The sequence below is a fragment of the Heliconius melpomene genome, chromosome 18 (genome assembly GCF_056956725.1).
Source record: "Heliconius melpomene rosina isolate 202511_hmr_F chromosome 18, ASM5695672v1, whole genome shotgun sequence".
NCBI lineage: Eukaryota > Metazoa > Arthropoda > Insecta > Lepidoptera > Nymphalidae > Heliconius > Heliconius melpomene.
In genome coordinates, this window is record NC_140406.1 from 10,251,116 (window position 1) to 10,271,833 (window position 20,718).

Genomic DNA, 20,718 nt, shown 5'->3' on the forward strand with positions numbered 1-20,718 from the left:
ATTTATTACCACCTAGTTTTTTATTTAACTGTATTGCTTTTTTACAAACCAAAGGACCAGATATCGGCTTTCCAGTAGATCGTTTTTGCAAATACCAACGATATAAAGCTTCTTCCAAGAGTTCATTATTTGGTTTTTTCATCGCTTTTCGATGTATACTGTCATCTCTGTTTAATTTGCAGGTGAATTTTAATATTGAATCTGTATTTCGCTTTATGTCACTTATAGTTGAGGTACCTACACCATACTTGGCGGCCAACGTACGACCACTTTCACCCTTTTTTAACGATTCAATAATATTGATTTTATCATTGAACGTTAGCACTACTCTCTTACGTTTTGACATTATTTTATAAAGTAATACAAATACAAAAAAAACTAATGATTCCCTCTAAACTATAACAAAACGCGTATGCCACTGAACGCGCGCAATTGCGATATGTCAGTCCGAGAACAGATTAAATTACGAAGTTATTCGACCGTGGCGCCGCTCCGGATAATAGCGAATCCGTACAACTGCGGTTCGGATAATCGATTGTAATTATATTTATAGTGAAACGCGTACTGACGTTTCTGAGTCACGTAAATACACCAATTAACATGTCTCAGCAACTATAAGTAGTAACTACAAACTTTGAATTTACGTTTTATAGAAATAATGTACTACATCCAGATTATAATTTTATATTATGTACCTACCATACAAAATATCCATGTTATGGTTTTATAATATAAAACATCTAAAAATAACGGTCACAAAGCGATAAGAATATTTGTGGTAAATTGTAGCTTTAACTTCTCCATGACCTTGTGCCCGGGGATGGCGCCGCATGGCGCAGCAGGAAATGCTTATTTATTTAGCTTCGTGCGCTTAGCAAACGATTATCGTGACAAACTAAACGATATGATTCCACACACGTAGGAAATTTTGTTGTTATTTGTGGATTTATAAAAATATCTCGATTGTTTTAGTTCACTTATAAAATTTAAATATTCATAATCGATTTATGTGAATATTAATATTGAAATAAATGATTGTATGTTATATGAATGAGTCAAGTTTGAAAAGTGTTATAATTTGAACATAATGAGTTGAATTGACATAAAAAATTGTACACTCATTATAGTTTCACATTTTTATTTATATTCAATTATAGGACTATTACCGCCATCTAGTGAGAACCACTCAGAAAAATTATTTTCTTTCTCAAAGATTATAAATAATAAATTATGTTGAATAATTCTGAAAACAGCACAAGGTTTTTTATGAATGCTTATAAAACTATTAAATAATAAATTTATTTTATAAATTAATATTTTTGTTACATCTTAAACTTAAAATACATCAAACATAAAACGGAACGCTCCACATCAAATTCACACCCGATGTCATCATATGTCAAATTTGGCCTTCAATTACTGGGGATTCTCGCAATTTGTGAGGGTTTTGCAATGTTCGAGTGAAAAGATACACGCGAAATCGATGCTGTGACGGCAGACACACTTGCTCGTGTTAAAATGACATCGAGGAGTAAAAATGCTGTACGGACTTACGAAGCCGAGATCGAAAAGAATCGGGAGGAGTCCAATTGGAAGAAGGTTGCGGACTTGGCCCAACAGCTCAAGGCCAGGTCGCCTTTGCACGGTGAATAATATTTCTAACAAGTCATTTTAACTGTTTGCAAGTTTTATCGCACTTATTCTGATATTTAAGCTCTACTTTCATTCAAAATTTTATATAATATGAATTATTTCCTTCCTTATTTTTTGTCTTGTTTTTTGTTATTTAACTTGTTTTAAAGGCTATAAAATATGTCATGCAACGGCTGTTTTTATAATAAATGACTTGTAGTACGCCCTTCAGTAAATATATGATAATAAAAGTACTACTACTGATAGTTCTTATCTATTCTACACAAATATGAATTGTTTTGTATTTGAATTTTCAATAAACACGAGCATAAGATTGTAGACGAAAAATCAAATAAATTACACAAGCTTATATTATATTTAAAATTTACGTTTAATAAGGCCATCATGGTGCATGCAAGTGTTAACATGAAGGTTGTGAGTTTGATACCAACCTCCCAGGGTTGAAATATTTTATGTTCTTATTTCCTCGCTCTGGTAATAAGGCAAAGCTACAAAAGTTTTAGCAAAAAGTGGAGAGTGTTTTAATTGGAAATGGAGTATCTCATCACTAGGTTCTCAGTTTCTACTAGGTGTAGGATATAGTATGAAGCTAAAAAAATCATTTACTATTTTTTATTTTTTTATTAACTTCTTATTAACAACTTCAATTTAAATTAAATTTTAGAAAGAGTTTATGACAATCTTTGTTCCAAACTGTTATTAGTGAATGTATATATTGATTTATGTTATAATATCTAATAATCTTTACTAATATTTATATAACCATTTTTTATTTTAAAAAAGTAAAATTGCAATTATACATAAATTTATTACATAACCTTACCATTTTTTAATTTATTAAAGCATGGTAGGCACTGGGAATCTAAAGTGAATTTATGGCATTCCTCAAAATAGCTCAATTTTTGAGATAGAATTGAATGCTACTTTGTCTACCAGAAGAAGGAAATAAAAAATTTACTCATACCCACTTAAGTGGGAATCACACTCAAAACAATGTCTATCTTTACTATTAAATTCTAAAAATATTTTTTATTTTTTTCCAGAAAGTCTCGCACATTTTCTCATAGGGGAGGGTAAATTGGAAGCATATTTGAATGAATGGCCACCCATCAAGGAAAATATAGAAAGAGCTCAAAGAGAGCTTTCAGATTCCCGTGGCTACTTGACTCTAGCTACGGATGAAATAGGAAAAAAAGCTGGTGTTGCTTTAGATGCCTTTCTGTTATTGGGAAAGTTGAATTATGCATGTGGAGCGTATGACGATGCATTGAAGAATTACAAGCTTGCAGAATTAAATAATTTGACGGAGAAGGAGCTGCCTGTGTAAGTAATTTTATTTGTTTGTTGTATTATTGTATTGAAAATGTAATGTGATTATTTCTTTTGTTGGCTTTAATTATAATTGGATTAGTTCTGTTTGGTGAACAAATTGGGATGTTTATTCTTTTGATGAATTTATGGCTGTATTGGTAGAACATAATAGGAATTGATTATTATTGTTTTTAAATGAAAACCGTTAAGAAAACAGAATTCATAACATAATTTTATAGAAATTTTAATTTTTGTCATTATTATTGTTAGTAAATATACTAATCTTGATATTACAACACTTATGCTAATTTAAGTCTAAAGTTCAGCTGATTCAATGCTGACTCATGCAGATTGCGTGATGCATTAATTGACCCAATGATGATAAATATATTTAGTTACTGTTAATGTACTTAGGTGTAAAGTTTTCTTGAAATGGGATTTTTTTAATGAAATCCATGCTACTTGCTTGCTACTTTATTGGACACTAATTGAAGTAAGCTCGTGTGACAATCAAATCACTTACCTGTTTTTAAAAAATGACATTTTTATTATATGAAAAATATAATTTGAATGATCATTGTTTAGCTTAAATATAGTTTGTAGTTTTCACATGACCTTGAAAGTTTATATTGTATTGTTATATAATAATAACTATATAACATGGTCTTGTAAACTATCAAAAACAGAATTGTAGCATATTTTAAATAGTAAAATATGAAAAGTCTGTATTGTAATTTTTGAAAGTAATATGAAACATGTAATATTTATTGCTCTTGAGGCTCAATTATGTTTGATTGATGTAATTTTATTGAGTGACTGCCACTTTAATGAACGAGCAGATTGTATTAAAGAAAAAACAATACTTGAGAACTGTTGTATGTTGGTACAGGGTGTTGGTATAGGGTCTAGTAATCATGTTTTACTGCCATAAAAAATATTAATTACATTTTTGAGATGTACCTGATTGCATTCAGTGATTGTGGGTTCATATTCCACTAGGGGCTTCCAATCATAAAAATTTTTGTTGTTATAAAAAATATCTATACTAACATTATAAAGGTAAAGAGTGTGTCTTGTTTAACGACCTAATGTCAGGACCTACTGGTTCCAATTGAAAAAATATTTTAATGTTGGAAACTATAGTTATAGAGGAATTTCAATGGTTTCCACATTTCGACATAACTCATTGAACATGCGGTGCTATTACCTCCCGCACTGAAAATGGATCACATGCCAAATTTTAGTTATTTCCATTTTAACATAAAAGCTGGTAGAATATATGTGAAGATAAAATACCATTTAAATAAAGTAAGTCTTACTAAAAGAAAGACATTCTATGCATTTAATTATCAATTTTGTTTTACTGTTACATTTTCAAACTAATCATAGGTTTAAGAACTGATATTTTTAGAATATCAATGTGACGTCAGTCTTGGCGCAGGGACACAAGCGTTCAAATGTAAAGTAGACACATTGTGGGTTCAATTTCCACAAAAGGTCCTAGAGTCCCCCTGCCTACCCTGCTGTGCAGGAGATATAGCATGAAGCTAAAAAGGTGTCAGTTATTATAAATCTGATGAAATTGTCTGCTAAACGGCCTAGTTTCAGGTTTTATTTTTTTTACTTACATTGATTGTTTTATTTCAGTCGGAGCTTAAGGATAGTTGCAGAATCTTATGCAATCAAAGGACTATGTCTAGAACAAACATCAGTGCCGAGTTCCACGAGTCGATATAAACAAGCTGAAAAGGAATCTGAGATGGTAACCTTTTTTTTTGTCATTTGCTTTTTATAGTAAATCTTGGTCTCAGACCATGATGGTGGAAAATAAGTTATGGTTAAGCAACTTATTGCTTACTGACTTATGGTTAAGTACAATATTAACTGATATAAGTTAAAATCACTTGTCATTTCAGATCCGCAGTTTTGAAGTATCATCGGAACTCAGTTTGCTCTACCTGCAGAGGGCGGGTGGTGCAGGTTCAAACGCGGGTGTTTTACTGGAGACGGCTTTACAGAGGGCGCCTCTAATGCATATGAGGGCAGGGAGATTGAATGATGCTATTGATAGGTATTTAGAATGTTGTATATTGTACTTTCTATGTCGTCGTCGATTCGTAGAATTGGTGATTTCATGAAAATCTCCAGCACACCATTAAATACTGATTGATTTAAACGTAAACAAATTGTATCTTGACGCTATATATAGCACATAGCAGGGTAGGCAGAGGAAACCTAATGTTAAGACACTGTTCCCATTAAGACAGGTCTGTCCCTCACTTTCTGCCGAATTTGTGAGGCGTAGCGTGTTGAGTGGTGAATTCAACGACACGTTTTGACTTCCCCAAGTGGGAATCGAACCCGCAACCGTCGCGTTGAAAATCGTACACTTACGACGACGACGTTCGATGACAGTACATAAAATGCTGCTGTATCGTCAGATACAGCTAAAGAGAAAAATTCTTGTAACCATGCCAATACTGTCAAAAACTAGAAGCGGATTATTCTATTAATTATTCTTCCATTGAGACTAGTTCTATTGGTTAAAGAAATTCTGATCAGCAGAAAGCATAAAATAATAAAAATATATATTTTATGAATGTTAACTTATTCATTCTCTCAGGTACAGAGAAATGCTAACAGCAGTAGAATCAGTGGCCACACAAGGTTTACGACTAACACTAGCGAGGCAACTCGCTGAGGTACTCATGAGGGGAGTTACTGGACAGGTATGGCTAGTTTAGTATTGCATACATGCAATTTTGTCATTAAATTTTTTGCGGATTCTAACTTCAGGCGTGTTTAAAAAATACCAATAGTCGGTGGACACGTAAAATATATTTTTTCGAGTATTTATATTTTTTATTTATATTTTCTTAAAAGGCTAATATCTCCGAAACGGTAACATTTTGAGGACATGCTATATAGGAGATTAATTCAGTTGGATGTATCACTGATGTATGGATGATAGACAAAGTGATACAGTTTGTCTATCAATCTACTAAACATGTATATATATATCTATGCAAAATTTTGTTTTATAGATTGATAGATTAAAATTATGCTAATAAAAAAAAAACGTGTTCAGAAGCATTGTTTAATATTCTAGGTGTATAGACCGCCCCAGAATGTACCAGCACCTCCACAACTACAAGGAACATTAACAAGACGAAGAGAAGAATATGTATCAGAAGGTCCATGGAAACCCAAAAAATATGCTGGACTTAATCAGGTACATATATATTTTGTTTTTTATATAAAACACATAAAATATATATTAATAAATTAGAAATAATTATTTTCCTTAATCCTTCTTATAGGCAGAGAGAATACCCTCTGCCTACCCTAATATATGCGGAATACAGTGTTAAAAAAAGAATTAAACATTGATCTCGATATATTAATGTTCCTTAGTTCGTCCCTCGCAATGAATACGAAGAGGCGATCCTCTTGTTACTGGTTGGCGAGGCGATGGCGGTGCGCGACGCAGTGCTCTCTCAGAGTGCGGAGTTCGAGGTAGCGCGCGCGCACTCCCTACGTAACGCCGTCGCCGTCGTCGACCTGCTGGCGCTGCTGGCCGCGAGGTGGGGACAACACCGACTGTTGTTGGAGGTGAGTGTTATGTATCTTGCATGTAATCAGACGTGCGCGCATTTTAATCAAGAGTGATCAAGGATCATGCCACATATGAAATGACAAATAACATTTTACTATTGTCCTAAATTATAAGTACTTAACAAAGATTACTTTTTAGTTACAAAGTCTTAATAACTATTTTTATGCTAATTACAACTTCTATGTAAACTTTAAACTTATGATGATGACAGACAAAACATAATGATGCACAACTCGTTGCAGTCGCTAGAGCGCGCGATGAAGTTCTCGTTCGGTTGCGCGCACATCTGGCGGCAGCGTGCGCTGGCGACTGCGGCAGCGGCGCGCGCTCCTAGCCTGCCGCTCGCGCTGGCGGGCCTGTCGGCCCTGCCTGCGGGCGCTCCTCCGCCTGGTGAGCATTATATGTCTTAAAAATTAAATCAAGTGTGAGTGTAAATCAGTTCACTCACACTTTGTGCCCCTGTGCCACGACCGAAACGTTGTATAATACGTGTAACGTCTATAATATGTTTATAAAATCTTACTTTATAAACACATTGACTAGTACATTTGACGAGTTGTGGCCGACATGACACTCATCTTTGCATTATTCACTTGGGAATAAAGTAATTGAAAGTTTCGACGTACGAATGGTAAACAAGATGCGCGAGTCCCGTTACACTGAATTATTAATATACGTAGTAACATATTACTAATATCATTTTCTATGCCATAGGTAGTACATCGTGGGGCGCGAGTGTGCGCGCGATGTGCGTGGCGCGGCGCGGGGCGACACTGCTGCCCCGGGACGCGGCGTTGCGGTTGGTCGCCGCCGCCACTTGTTATAGGGCTGCTTGGGTGAGTTTTGTAGTTTTTTTATTATTAGTAAGTAATAAATCCTTATTGGCTATTGTTTGCTAGTTATTTTTTTCAATTCGAAATTCTCATAATTACTACAGTACTGGATGGACTGATTAAGTGTAGGACAAACGAGGTACAAAAAGGCCAAAGCGTTTTGATAAAACTACGAATTGATTAATTTTATGTTAAACAGTGACATAGCAAAGAAACATTTCACATATACAGTACGGTCGACGAGCTTTACTTGTGCTATGGCTTTCTGGACATTCTTTTATGTCCTGATTATTTTTTTCTAAACTTTGCATTGTTTAATCGGGGAGAAGAAAACAATCAAAAGTAGGAAAAAATGTAAAATCTAATCTGTACAGTCATTTACAGCTAACTACGAACTAACGTCGACTTTACTGTATTTTTACATTAATTAAATTAATTGAATGACATTTAAAATTGGTGTTTTAAATGTAATTAAATTCATTCAGTTTCTTTAATCATTCAAATAATAACCAAATAATATCCATAATAAAATACAAAATTTCGCACAGATAGAAGAAGGTCTGGAGTTTGCCCAACAAGCGTTAGCCATTGCGGAAAAGGAAGCGGAAGAGGAAGAGGACAGTGAGGAGGGAGAAGCGGCCGTAGCTTTGTTACCGCGGTGTTACTTGTACTGCGGTATTGGGCATCAGATGACGGCGCAGGTAGTGATATTTCTATTTTATAATTTAATTAAAGTGCTATTCGGCTGTGTGTGACATGTATATGTTACAACGACATAGACGTGTTGTCATATAATAACACGGTTTTAGATGAAGATTGATGTATTACTTTCTTGTAGAGGTATTCTCTGCCTCCATAAAGCAAATATAGGCTTGGTAATTCAATAATTAAAAATAAGTAGGTAAACATACAAGTATATGTTTAGAATATGCTCAATTCAATCGATCTGTATAGGAAATATCCTCCTAGTTTGGCTGTATTTTTTAAATACATACAGGGTGTCCCAGGAGTTCAGTTCAGTTCAGATATCTTAGATCCGTCATGTTTGAGTCTGGAGGCATCGGTCACGATCTCCATGGTCGGATAGGCGTTGCCTGGGCTAAGTGGCGGGAGGTCACTGGTGTGGTCTGTGATCGCAGGATACCGTCCAAACCTTTTCCGACTTAGGGGCTGGCCCAGGACTTATAAGGATAGTGCTCAAGTCCGGGCTCTCGCAGGCCATATACTCGGTCTTTGACACATTGCCAATATGCATTTCATTCATGGAGAATGGTTTTGTAATGCTAATGCTGCAGCTAGAATGTATCGGAAAAGATACCAAAAGGTTGAACGTCATCCCGATTATCTTGTATTTCGATTTTTCTCTCTTCAACGAAGAAGTAATCCAGCAAATATCGTACCATTTCGGAATCCAGATTAAATGCGCCAACTTTTAAAGTTACTTGCAAAAACAGTGTAGTACATTTTTTTTATAGTACAGTCGGTTAAAGTTGGGTGTACTAAATATTTTGAATTTAATGTTTGGCAAAAACACGGCATTTTATTGAAAACCGATGCAGGTATGTTTCAATCTTAAACTATAATTCACAGAAGGGTTACTCATGATTACATTACAGAAAAAAAAATGAAAAAAGAGTAATATTTGTAGTCTTAGGACTTGAAAAACCATCACAGGCTGTCGGTTTTTCCGATATTTTTTTAAATCACTATAATATGAAAAATACATGACACAGATTTTTTTTTATATTTTTCTCATAACTGTCACGACTTGGTCTATCACCTGTTTTCGTTTTATCGTTGACTCCTGGGACATCCTGGGACTCCTGTATATTGGATTTGCTTTTCTTATCTTCCAGAAATCGAACTCTCGGCCAGAAAAAGAAGCGCACAGCTCTCAAAGTTTTCGCCTCTTAACTCGTGCTGCCAGCTTAGACAGTAACGACCATTTGGTGTTCTACCATCTTGCTTTGTATTATCATCAACGAGGAGATTTTGGTGATGCTATGGTAAGTTTATGTAGGAGTTTCAATTGATTTAGATATGTTTTTACAGAAAACCTTGTGTTTAGATATTCCACGTTGAGACACGTAGTACTCGGGCTTAAAATCCTTTCAGTCCCAGTGTACTTATTAGTTCTGGATAAATTAAAAAAAAAAAGACTGAATGACAATGAAATGTCATGAAATGGGATATTGATACCCTCAGAAAATCAACCTATTATATCAATTAAAAATTACTAATTTTACCACGTCGCTTGATGAAACTTTCGGCTTTAATCACAGCACCAAGACGGTCTCTCCATTCCCCTCTAGGTTCACATTTTCGTACATTTCCTTAAAAACATAATTATTATTTTTTTATTCTAGAGAGCAATAAAACTTTGAAAATGTTAAAAATAATTATATCAACCTACCATTTTTAGGACGCAACACGCACATGTCTATCCGTTCACGCGGAATGTGGCGGTGCACTACGTCTCGCTGCCATTTTGTTCGCATCGCCTGCCGCCATCTCGATAACGCGGTTAAGCCACGCCCATTATCCTGCCGCTGAATGGCCATTGGTCAATTTAGCGAGGTTACAGCTTAAATATGGCGACGTGGAAGGGAAGGGAGAGGGAGGAGATGCGGCTTTGGCCACGGGAAAGGAGTTATTGAGGATATTACACGCGGCGGATGAGGGGGGCAGTGGAGGGGATGTAGCGTACGCGGATTTGGATGCTTTGTCTGATTCGCAAAATGACGAAGGCCACAGTAATAGAGATGCGGGTGAGTATTTTTAAGTTTTTGGGGGATATAAGACTGTTAGGGTTAGGTTAGTTTAGTTACGGGTTAGAGCAATTAACCAAGTTGCGGAAAATTGTATCGGTTTTTTTTATAGTAAAATATGCGGCTAGCAAGGGCGTGGGGGTAAGAGCAAGAGGGTAGATGTGGCTTTGATTATGAAGATTGAATTATTATTAATATAAGGTAAGTATATAAAGAGTGAGTGCAAAAGATAATGATACATAGAGAGAGGGGAAATAAAATTACGAGAAAAGTATTTGGGAAGAGCCATTAACGGTATAGTATGAGGTAGAGAAGCGCTTTTTCCTAGGTTTTGACACAAAGAAAGATGTATTGAGAAAATTACTATGAATTTACCTATTGAGGATTAATATACGTAAATGAGGAGGGATTTTTAGTACGAGGATTTGGATGCCCTATATAGCTAGCTTTATTTAAAAAGTAAAAGATGAGGGTACCCAGGAGATAGTGAAGAAAAATGAAACTAGGAAAAATCTATTCAGGGTATCATAGGCGGTAGATGAAGATAAACTTAGCATAGATAAATTTTAGCATACGCGGACTTAGACACTGCTTAATGGACAAAATTATGAAGAATATAATAATAGGGATGCGGATAAATTATGTCGTTTTGTTTCTTATTGAGTATAAGAGGTAACAGAGAAAGCGGTAGGAGAGAAATGTAGCTTTGGCTACTCAAAAAAAGTCAATGCGGATATTACATGCGGCGGATGAATTCGTACGCTTTGTCTGATTTGCAAAATCGCAATAGAAAGTTAGAATTACATAAATAAATCAGTAGATATGAAGTCACTTTATAATAATATAAGTTTATAATATTTTATAGATCTATTTTAAATAATCTAACTTATAACTTTTTTCTTTGACCCTTCTGATATAGGTTTAACATATATCATTCAATACAGAAAAGGATAAAAAATACTTCTAAACATCATCATTTATCTCATTCCAGTATCAGTCCGAGCGGAATCAGCAGGAGCGTTCCGAGTAGAGCGCGCTCTCTCCGCTGCCTCGTCACAGTCTGCGCGCGCTCGCTCCCCATTGGCCGAGCCGCGAGCGCATGCATGGCTCTTATTGGCTGAATTGTGTTTGAGGTAGGTTAAGCTTCACTCACGCTTAGCAGAGAAGGCGGAGGGATTCTAGTGTCTCAAACACTGTACTCAACGCCGCGCTTCATTTACAAGCGCAAAAAGTCATGTTTTTTTTATTTACAGGTTAGATAGAGTGAGTGCGGCGGCGGGGTGCGTGTCGGAGGCTGCAGCGCTAACCCCTTACAGCCATCTTGTTTTTTATATGGTAATTATTGAATCTAATTATTTTGACTTTTATCATAATAGCATTGTGTCAATTCATTCCGTATTGTATATTAACAATATGCTGTTTTATTTAATTAAACAAAGGTAACAAAAATATTTGATATATATTATATATATGTGTGTGCGTGTGCACAGCGCGGGCAGGTGCACGCGGCGTCGCGCGAGTGGGAGGAGGCGCGCCAGTGCTACCAGAACGCGCTCGCCATACACCCCACGCACCTCGACAGCATCGTGCAGCTTGGTGAGTGTGTACATTACGACACCACTATTACACTATATGTCTATTACACTACAATTCTACTAGATTACTACACTACAGTATACAAAAACGCCATTATTTTACAATGATAATTTTATTGTTAAATTTTGTTGTTTGCCATAATCTCTTATGTTTTAATTGTCTAATACAATTTTATAAAGTAATTAAAACTGTGCTTTCATTTAAAGTGATCAAGATTAAAACATTCTGTATAACACAATATATTCCAGGCGCAACATACTATTCCCTCGGTTGGCTGAGGCTGGCGGAGCGGGCATTGCGCGAAGCGGGTGCGCTGCAGCCGGCGCGCGCCGACACGTGGCGCCGCCTCGCGCTAGTGCTGGCCGCGCTCGGGGAGCCCGCTGCCGCCGCCGACGCAGCCGCTGCCGCGCTGCAATTGCCCGCGCCCAGCGACCACGTGAGTGCGGTGCGACTGTGTGTGCGTGTGTGTGTGTTTGTTAGTGCTAGGAACTAGAACTTCAATTTTTTTTTTTTGATATTTTTTTCTCTATCTTTTTCCTTTATTTTTTTTCTCTATCTTTTTCCTTTATTTTTCTTTTGAGAGAGTCGGACGAGGTCACACTTTATTTTCTTATATTAGAATTAAGAAATTATATATAATTCGTGTATTTATTTATTGGAAATCGAACCGACAACCGTCGCGTTTATATTCAGATGCTGAGATACGCTAGGTTTTTTTTATTGAACTAATGTTTTTATATATCATTAAATGTCTTAATTAATATATATTTTGTGTTTTCTTTCCAGGAAAATTTGTTTAGTACATGATCATAGTGGGATACGAAGCGAGTACATACAGTTATCTATATTTAAACTAAACTAACACACAAATTAACTACTATATATTTATATTGTTACATAACGCAATTCAAATTTGACATTAAATCATTTAAAAATCTATATATATATATAGACAGACATCTTGTACAGTATTGACTTTTTTAATTTAAATAATTTTGACAATGCAAAGACTATTAGGTCTTATGTACATAGTATCTGTGTAAAAAGGTTAAATATTTATTATCTGTGGTAAAAAACAAGTGACAAATTTGAATTCCGTTGTAGTTTATCAGATTTTTAAATATAAATGTTGTGAGTGTTGAATATCTTTATTATGTCTTCCTAATGGCAAAATGGCCGCAGATACTTAAAAAAAACTCTAATCAATTATATATCCCTGAAAGCTTGGTTTTTTAAATATTGAAATATTCTAGTATATTATCTTGAAATATGAAAAAAAGTACGTCAAAAATCTATAGCAATATTATTTAAAATAAGCGAAAGTTAAAAAAAATCTCCGAAATTTAATTTCTAAAATGTATATTACATGCATAAATAAAATCGATATTTAATTATCGTCAGAACCTATTATTTTCTCGATAACTCTATGTATCGTCTTGTGTTTTCCTTAATATATTCTAATAAGAAAAAATGATAAAATATATAAAAACTTAAGAAAATGTACGAGTTCTTTATATAACATAATAGTAATTGGTAATAACATCATTATAATTATAATAATCATAGAAAATTGATTTCGACTGATATTTAGGTAATGCCTTGGAATTGATATTTTGGTTTCGCGACATTTGTGGATTTAATTACCCTCTCGAGAAAATGAATTATTTTCGTTACCTCGTTATGGTAAGAAAAAAAGCGCGGTGGTGAGCTCTGCCACTCAGCACGCATTATGTCTACGATTTTGTTGTGTGTAAGGAAGAGTTTTAAAATTAGTTTTGGTCTACGTAGGGGAATTCTACTTTTTGCGGAATATAGCGTGAAAAGAAATTGAATATTACTTGAATTGAATGTCACTGCATGCATTTATTTATTTGTCATCTGTGTTGAGTGGCAAAACTCAGAGTGATGTAAGAAAAATAATTTTAATTATAATATCTATCAGTTAATTGTTTTACTTTAAATCCAATATATAAAGTTATTCATTTACAAAATATCCATATCGTATTTTGAATTCAATTCAATTTTCATCAATAGTGAGATATTTGTTAACTAGTCTAGTATATTTAATTTGTAAACTTCCATTCCTTGCTAAATACAAAAACATTGAAATTTCTTGTGAATCATATATTTTACTTAATATATTATACTATATATAATTTTATACATGATAGGGGTTACAAAATTAAAACACTAGTATTTTCTATTTTTTTCTCTTGCTTTTTAATCAGGGAATTTATAAATCATTCATATAAAATTAACACCAAGACAGATTTAATACTCAATATAACATAAATATTTTTCTTAGATTTTCTTTGGAGCCGCTACCTTCAGCTTTGTAATCAAAAATATTAATTAATCTCCATTATGTTTTATGAAAAAAACCAAACTAATTTTATTTTAATTGTTTCTAATAATATAATTTTTTTGTGTAAAATTAAGCTTTTTAAAAATTTTATTCCAAAAATCGCGGACTTAAATTATATATTTTTTATTTCCCAAACTTATGTTCGAAAAACACTAACAGATATCGACATTTCTTTTTTTTGTTCTTGTAGCCATATAGTATTCATTAGATTAAAAATTTAAGACAAAAATGTCTTAATCACTGATCCTATTTTGAAAATATTTTTGCGGCTCACGTTGGTCGCATTTCGTAGGAATTTTTAAAGATTTTAGAGACATTTTATCGTTTGTAGCTGTTTTGCAGTTTCACTGGGGCCAACACAAGGACAGATCTTTTCGAGCTTTTAATGTTGAGATTTTGATATATATATATTCTATAGTATCAAAATTTCAGGCTTGTCTAGTAAATTTGTCTATATTTAAATAGTTTATTTCTTAACATTAATTTTCTTAAATATCAAAATATTTAATAAATTGTGAACACACTGTCCTATTATTTACTACTTTACTACACGTAATATGTAGGTGTGCTATCGTCTCCTACTAATAGAAGAACAGAACAGACGGCTTTGCTTATATTATAGTTATAAAACATTTTTTTAAACTAATTTTGGTGAATTTGGTATTGTTTTATTTAGAAATGGGTGAACTGTATGCTCGCTTTCTTTCTTTTATATATATCTACATAGATATTATGTAGTTCTGAATTAAAATATTGTGAAAGAAAAAATATATTGTCCGATTCTAATCAAAATAAATGAAAATTAATATATTGCAGATAAGTACGTTTTTTTAATCTATCCAAAAAAATATAAGAAACATGAAAGTAATATGAACTGTACGTTGTTAAGTGTGAGGTTTTCGTTAAATCTGATAAAAGTATGTAATGTAGGTACATAATATGTGAAAATTTAAATATATACATATAAAAGTGTATGTAGATAAGTATACTTATTCGTTTTCTCTTACTTAATAATAACAACTTTACAGATCTCAAAAAAATATATCTAAATGAAACAAAATATATAAATATTATATTCTAAAGAATGTTACTTAATCAAAAAAAAAACAGCAAATCTTTATTTTTCTTTAGTTTTTAAAATGTATTTTTTTGCGTTTATATTTCTGAATATAATTAAGCTTTATAGTGTTTTCTTTATAATGCTTTGATTGTTCATGTAAATATATAAACCACGGTGTTCACAACGGTAGGTATAACGGAACGCAAAGAAAATGCCAATTATAATGCAATACATAGATATATCAACGAATACTGTACATTCCTAGTCGTATTTATTGCGTAAGTCTAGTTTCATTATAAACTAATTGTTACATTTAGTCGTCTTCTCGTTTTTTTTAACTTTCGCAGTTAGCGTTCGACATCGTTCTGTAATAACCGTTCCTAGTTCTGTAGTTTCCGTTTGAAGGCTTAGGATTTAAGAAGAGAAGATAAGGTAGGCTTCGAATTTTTATATTAACAGTACAGTTCTGTAGTTTACGTTATAAAATATACAATAAACGTTTGATGTTATATAGTTAGCGGTCGAGGTATTATAATAATCGTTCGGCGTTCTGTAGATAGCGTTCGACGTTCTGGAATAATCGTTCGATAGTCTATAGTTAGTGTTCGAAGATCAGCAACAGTTATATCATGCCCTTTTTATATAAAAAAAAAATGGAAGGCGGCTAAATGAAACAATTAATTTAGAACAATTAATATATATATTTGTATGTAACATATTAGTTGCAAGGTGATTAATGCTTCTTATAAATATTAAGTATTATGATTTAAGATTAATATATTTTTGTATCTATAAGAATTTTAGTTTATGGTTTATGGTTTGGGTGAATTGTGTTGATGACATAATAAATAAAGGTATTAAAGGTTGATTAATTATATAATTTATTCATTATGAATGTTATAACTTACTGTATAGTATGTATACTACTTGGGTTATTTTAATAAGTGTTTTTTTTTTATTTCATAGAAACATTTTTTTTTCAAATCTCCCTATTTTTTCTTTTATTACAAAATATGCTCGATCTGCAAAACACGAAGTCAATCACTCTGTGAGTGTGTTGTTTAAACTAAGATTATTGTTGTAATGTGTAACTTTACTTTGTTGTTATTTAATATAACATTCCATCATTAGTATTTTTATAATCTGTAAAACTCGTTCTAAAATAACCCAAGTATAAACTTACAGCAACCAAAATGTAAAATGAAAAATAAAATTATTTCTTCAGCTTTTCTAAACTTTTCAATTCTTATATTATAAGTAATAATAGACTTTCTAAATTTTTTTCCATAAAATTTCTATTTTAACTTTTTTATGTGATTCTAACTTTTTATTACTGGTAATCTGCAGATTAGCTTTAAATTATACATCATTTGTAATTCTAATTGTATTTACTAATTCCTGCTCTAAATGTATTCGAAATTGATTTAGACCCAAATTGTATAAAATATATAAAATTAATGAAAAAAATGTTAATTTTCAAAAGTAGATCAACAAATTTACAAATATAGTAAATCTATCACTTGTTGGCCTCCTGTTTCTTATATATGAAACAGGCGCACTATTATAACTATGTATATACTATAAAAAAAACTTGAAAAATGTATACAGGATGGTTGAGATATGACATGACTGTTAGATCGATTTTTATACTAGGAAAATGCTTTTTCCTAATTTGATCACTTTGTATAGTATTCTGTAGAAATTAGCTGTCTTCTTTTGGTCATCGTCTGTTTTAAGACGATGTTCATTAAATGCCGTCATTGTCAAGAAACATACGCTTTGTATAAGAGTTAAATATAGTGTTTGAAAATAGTGATGATTCAAATAATACATAAAAAGTAAAGAGTATAATAGGTAAAAAATAAGCCTATTAGAAAGAAATAGCACTTGCCGTATTATTTTGCACCCTTTTTTGTTTATATTTAATATTATAGTAAATGTCGTAAATCGTATCTCAACTAACCTCGCAAGTTACCTGTTGTTCCCTTTGTACACTACTGTAGATGTTTTGGCATTCGATGTTGACTGTACATATAAAGTTTGAATATAAAATGTAATTATTACGTTACTTATATAATTTGTTTTATTTTCATTCTCTTTCTCTCGCGGGGAAATATAACCAACACAATAACATTAAATCTTTGAGTGATGATCAAACCTAGAACTTATCGCTTTTACAGTACTACACTTTACCACCGAGCTACGACGGCCTTTAAAAAACTTGTTTAAAAAGCAGCTTACGTTACTTGCTAATTCTTGCAAAAACTCCGTTGTAAGTAGTTTAAAATGTTATTATTTCATGAGGTGTTGTCAATAAGGTAGGTATGTCTAACACGTTTTTCAATGACATCTCTGAGCGTTATGCACATAAAGATAAAAATTACGCGTAAAGTGACCTAAGTAGTCAATTAAATAAGTTGCCTTCTCTTTCTTTCACCTCGATCTATTTACCTTATAAATACATCATGAGGACACTCCTCATGATGTATTCGTAATCGGGGGAACGGGCACGTGGTACCTTTAAAAAGTGCATCTACCTCCACATTAAACACCGGCAAGCTGGTGTTACACGGGGTGCACTTGCAATGCCTTGACCGTTTCATAAAAAAAAAGTTGAAGCATTCGTTTTGCCATTTTTATTAAATATCTATTTAGGCGGAGAGCTGACGTTTCATTATCATATTTTACTGGTGGTTATGGTATGTCCTTATATTGATGTGAATAATTTTATTTACAATTTCAATTATGGCTCATAGCATTCCTTATATCAAAGGCTAGAATGTCTAAGGCCTTGGCCTTGATTCATTTTGAATACATGAATGAAATGAAGGTATATGTATTACCTACGTGTAAATACACGTAAGTATTGTTAAATGTGATCTATGTCTATCTGCCCGCCCGTGATGGTTACGAGTTCACTTGGCGGAATGTTTTTGTTTTAAATCATTATTAGTTTATATTAATTAATAGTTTTTAGCTTACGGTATATCTTGCAAATAGCATGGTAGAGAGAGACAGAGAGAGAGAACCTAATGCATCCGAACACTCCATTCTCTCTCCGCCCATTCATTCGTACTCTCCGCCTATTTTAGAGTCGGGGTGTATCTTTGCGTAACATAAAATTTGTTTTGTTGCAAAGCTCGACAAGTTATTCCTCAAAAAATCAGCGGAAAAAAAGGGAACGGAAATGTCTTAATTGAGGAAGTGTCCTAACGGAGTGTCTACCATATATTGAATAGTCATTAATTTGGGGAGACAGATCATCCCGTTACCCGTTAGAATTTTTTATTATGGAAAAAGGACAAGGCAAACGCAAAGCGTTCGGGTCACCTGATGATGATTACCGCCGCCCACGACCCCATGCAGCACCAGAGGAGCTTCAGGTGCGTTGCCGGCCTTTGAGGTGGAGATAGACACGCTTTTTGAAGGTACTCATATCGTACCGACTTGGAAACACTGCCGCGGGTAGGCCATTCCACAGTTCGGTGGTGCGTGGAAGGAAATTGAATATGCATCTTTGAACAATTTACTTATTAAAACCACGTTGGAAATATCTATAGGCCTGATATTTATATTATCTTAGGATTAGTAACGACCTTGTACTTTGTATAATTATTATTAAGTTTTATAAATATATCTAATCTTATAGGACTGATTGGCTTTAAGCATAAATAGTGATTATACAAATAGTTGCAATTTTTTATGTTATATTATAAGTATTAGACTTTTTTACTTTCAAAATAAGTAAGAAATAATAAAATAGCTTCACATTGCATCTTAGATAGAAGGAACCTATTTAATTATTGTTTATTTTATTTAATGTTTAAAGGTTTTTATTATATTTAAAAATGCGGAAGATATAAGTTATAGAGACCGATAGATGCCGTCGTGGTGTAGTAGTACTACGTCTGACTGCTAAACTGTTGTGGGTTCGCTCTCCATTGTATGGAAAAACGGGGCGGTATGCGGGATAAAGCGTGAAAAAAATAGTGTTTCTTGCTAAGCTGGATTACGTCATTTAGTGCGCAATAAGAATTGATGAAATTCACATTAAGCTAGGGACGGAATTTATCTATATGTGAAATTATTTGTAATCACGCTATATAATTATTATACATTATTAGATACAACCGAAAAACAGTAGCTGTGGGCTATTATTTCATTGAAAGACTATAATTTAAAAAAAAGTTATAATTCACATACGTCAAAAAACATGCACACAAATATATACAATCTCTGCTAAAACTTTCTTCTTTATTTTGACATATTGCAGATTAATCTATAAATAATTACCTATATATTTTCAAACGTAATGCTTTTTAATATTTAAATACAAAATATAAGTTTCTTTCAGTGATGTGATTGAAGTGTAAGCTTAATTGGGATCGCAATGACAGATTTATATATAGGGAGCAAGGAAAAGCTAGATCGTAAGCAATTTATAAACACCAAAGAATGTATAGACATTGATAAAATATTGCTCGAATTGGGCGAGTACGGGAGATATCAGAAACAGAATTACTTCCTGATCTTATTCGTGATGATCTTCAGTGCTGCGAACAATGCCCAGTACGTGTTTATGGCAGCTGCTACTAAAGCAAGGTAAGTTTTTGAGACATTCATAGGTGTAAAATCTGAAATAATCTGTTATTTTTTTACACCAAGAAAGGTCTCTTAATGTCACTTGACTCACACCGTCTTGTTTACAATCACACACTGTCACTGTGCACCGGCACCTAGAAACGAAAATGAAGGAACCTTACGTTGAAGTCTCCCATACTAGCTGGGTGGTGATTTTTGTAGCTAAACATGGCTTTAGAGATATTCTCATACATAGCTTCCACTTCGTCGTCTGAGTGTGTCGAGGTCGAAGTAAGCCTGGATAACAGTCAACAAATATCGTTTCGATATTCTGAGTATTGGCTACGGTATTCTGTTTCACGTACTATCAACTGGACTGGACTGGACTGGAATAAATGGGATTTCCCATTTTAAGTCTTAAAAGTCCATGTAAACCAAGTTGCTGCGACTAGTAAATAATGGTGTTATTCCAAATTGTACAGTAACTTGTCGAACATATATGAAAAATGAAAGTTATAAAACTTGCCTTCGAGTTCCGACGCACGAGGCCGACTGTTCGATGTGAAAGTGAATATACGAGTGCATTCATTCATACAAAAATTGTCGTTAAATTTCTAAACGATACTCTAATACGGGGTATCTTATAAAATTTTGAGAACTTACCAATGTATTTAACAAGAAATTATTAATTTTGAAGCCAGTCGAGGCGCAGGTGCACAAGCGTGACTGTAAACGTGAATGTTGTGGATTTCCATTCGGGGGCATGAATTATTATTTATTAATATTTTCATTTCTTAGCACAATTAAGTATTTTTTGTGTTTAATTTTGAATCCCATATAGCACGGTCGACAGAGGGAAAATAGTGTTAGGATACACCCACATATAGTCCATTTTTGTATACATTGGATTTTTGTGTTGTGCGAGTAGATATGGG

General features: G+C 33.3%; 1 protein-coding gene across 1 annotated transcript; it reads left to right on the forward strand.

Annotated features, from left to right (window-relative positions):
- Window positions 1-1,390: 1,390 nt before the first annotated feature.
- Window positions 1,391-17,274, forward strand: Ttc7 (tetratricopeptide repeat domain 7). Its single transcript, XM_085201391.1, has 18 exons — window positions 1,391-1,645; window positions 2,697-2,976; window positions 4,612-4,726; window positions 4,881-5,035; window positions 5,588-5,693; window positions 6,074-6,196; window positions 6,379-6,576; window positions 6,823-6,970; window positions 7,295-7,416; window positions 7,962-8,114; window positions 9,270-9,419; window positions 9,836-10,181; window positions 11,173-11,314; window positions 11,435-11,516; window positions 11,672-11,777; window positions 12,026-12,213; window positions 12,564-15,072; window positions 15,122-17,274. Exons 1-17 carry the CDS (start codon window positions 1,519-1,521, stop codon window positions 12,582-12,584), a joined length of 2,562 nt encoding a protein of 853 aa, XP_085057517.1. The 5' UTR covers window positions 1,391-1,518; the 3' UTR covers window positions 12,585-15,072; window positions 15,122-17,274.
- Window positions 17,275-20,718: the final 3,444 nt, after the last annotated feature.

Coding starts and splice junctions, on each gene's coding strand:
- Ttc7 (XM_085201391.1), top strand. CDS start 1,519: ATGACATCGAGGAGTAAAAATGCTGTACGGACTTACGAAGCCGAGATC. Junction 1,646..2,696: donor GGCCAGGTCGCCTTTGCACG/GTGAATAATATT, acceptor ATTTTTTTCCAG/AAAGTCTCGCACATTTTCTC. Junction 11,315..11,434: donor TTGGCTGAATTGTGTTTGAG/GTAGGTTAAGCT, acceptor TTTTATTTACAG/GTTAGATAGAGTGAGTGCGG.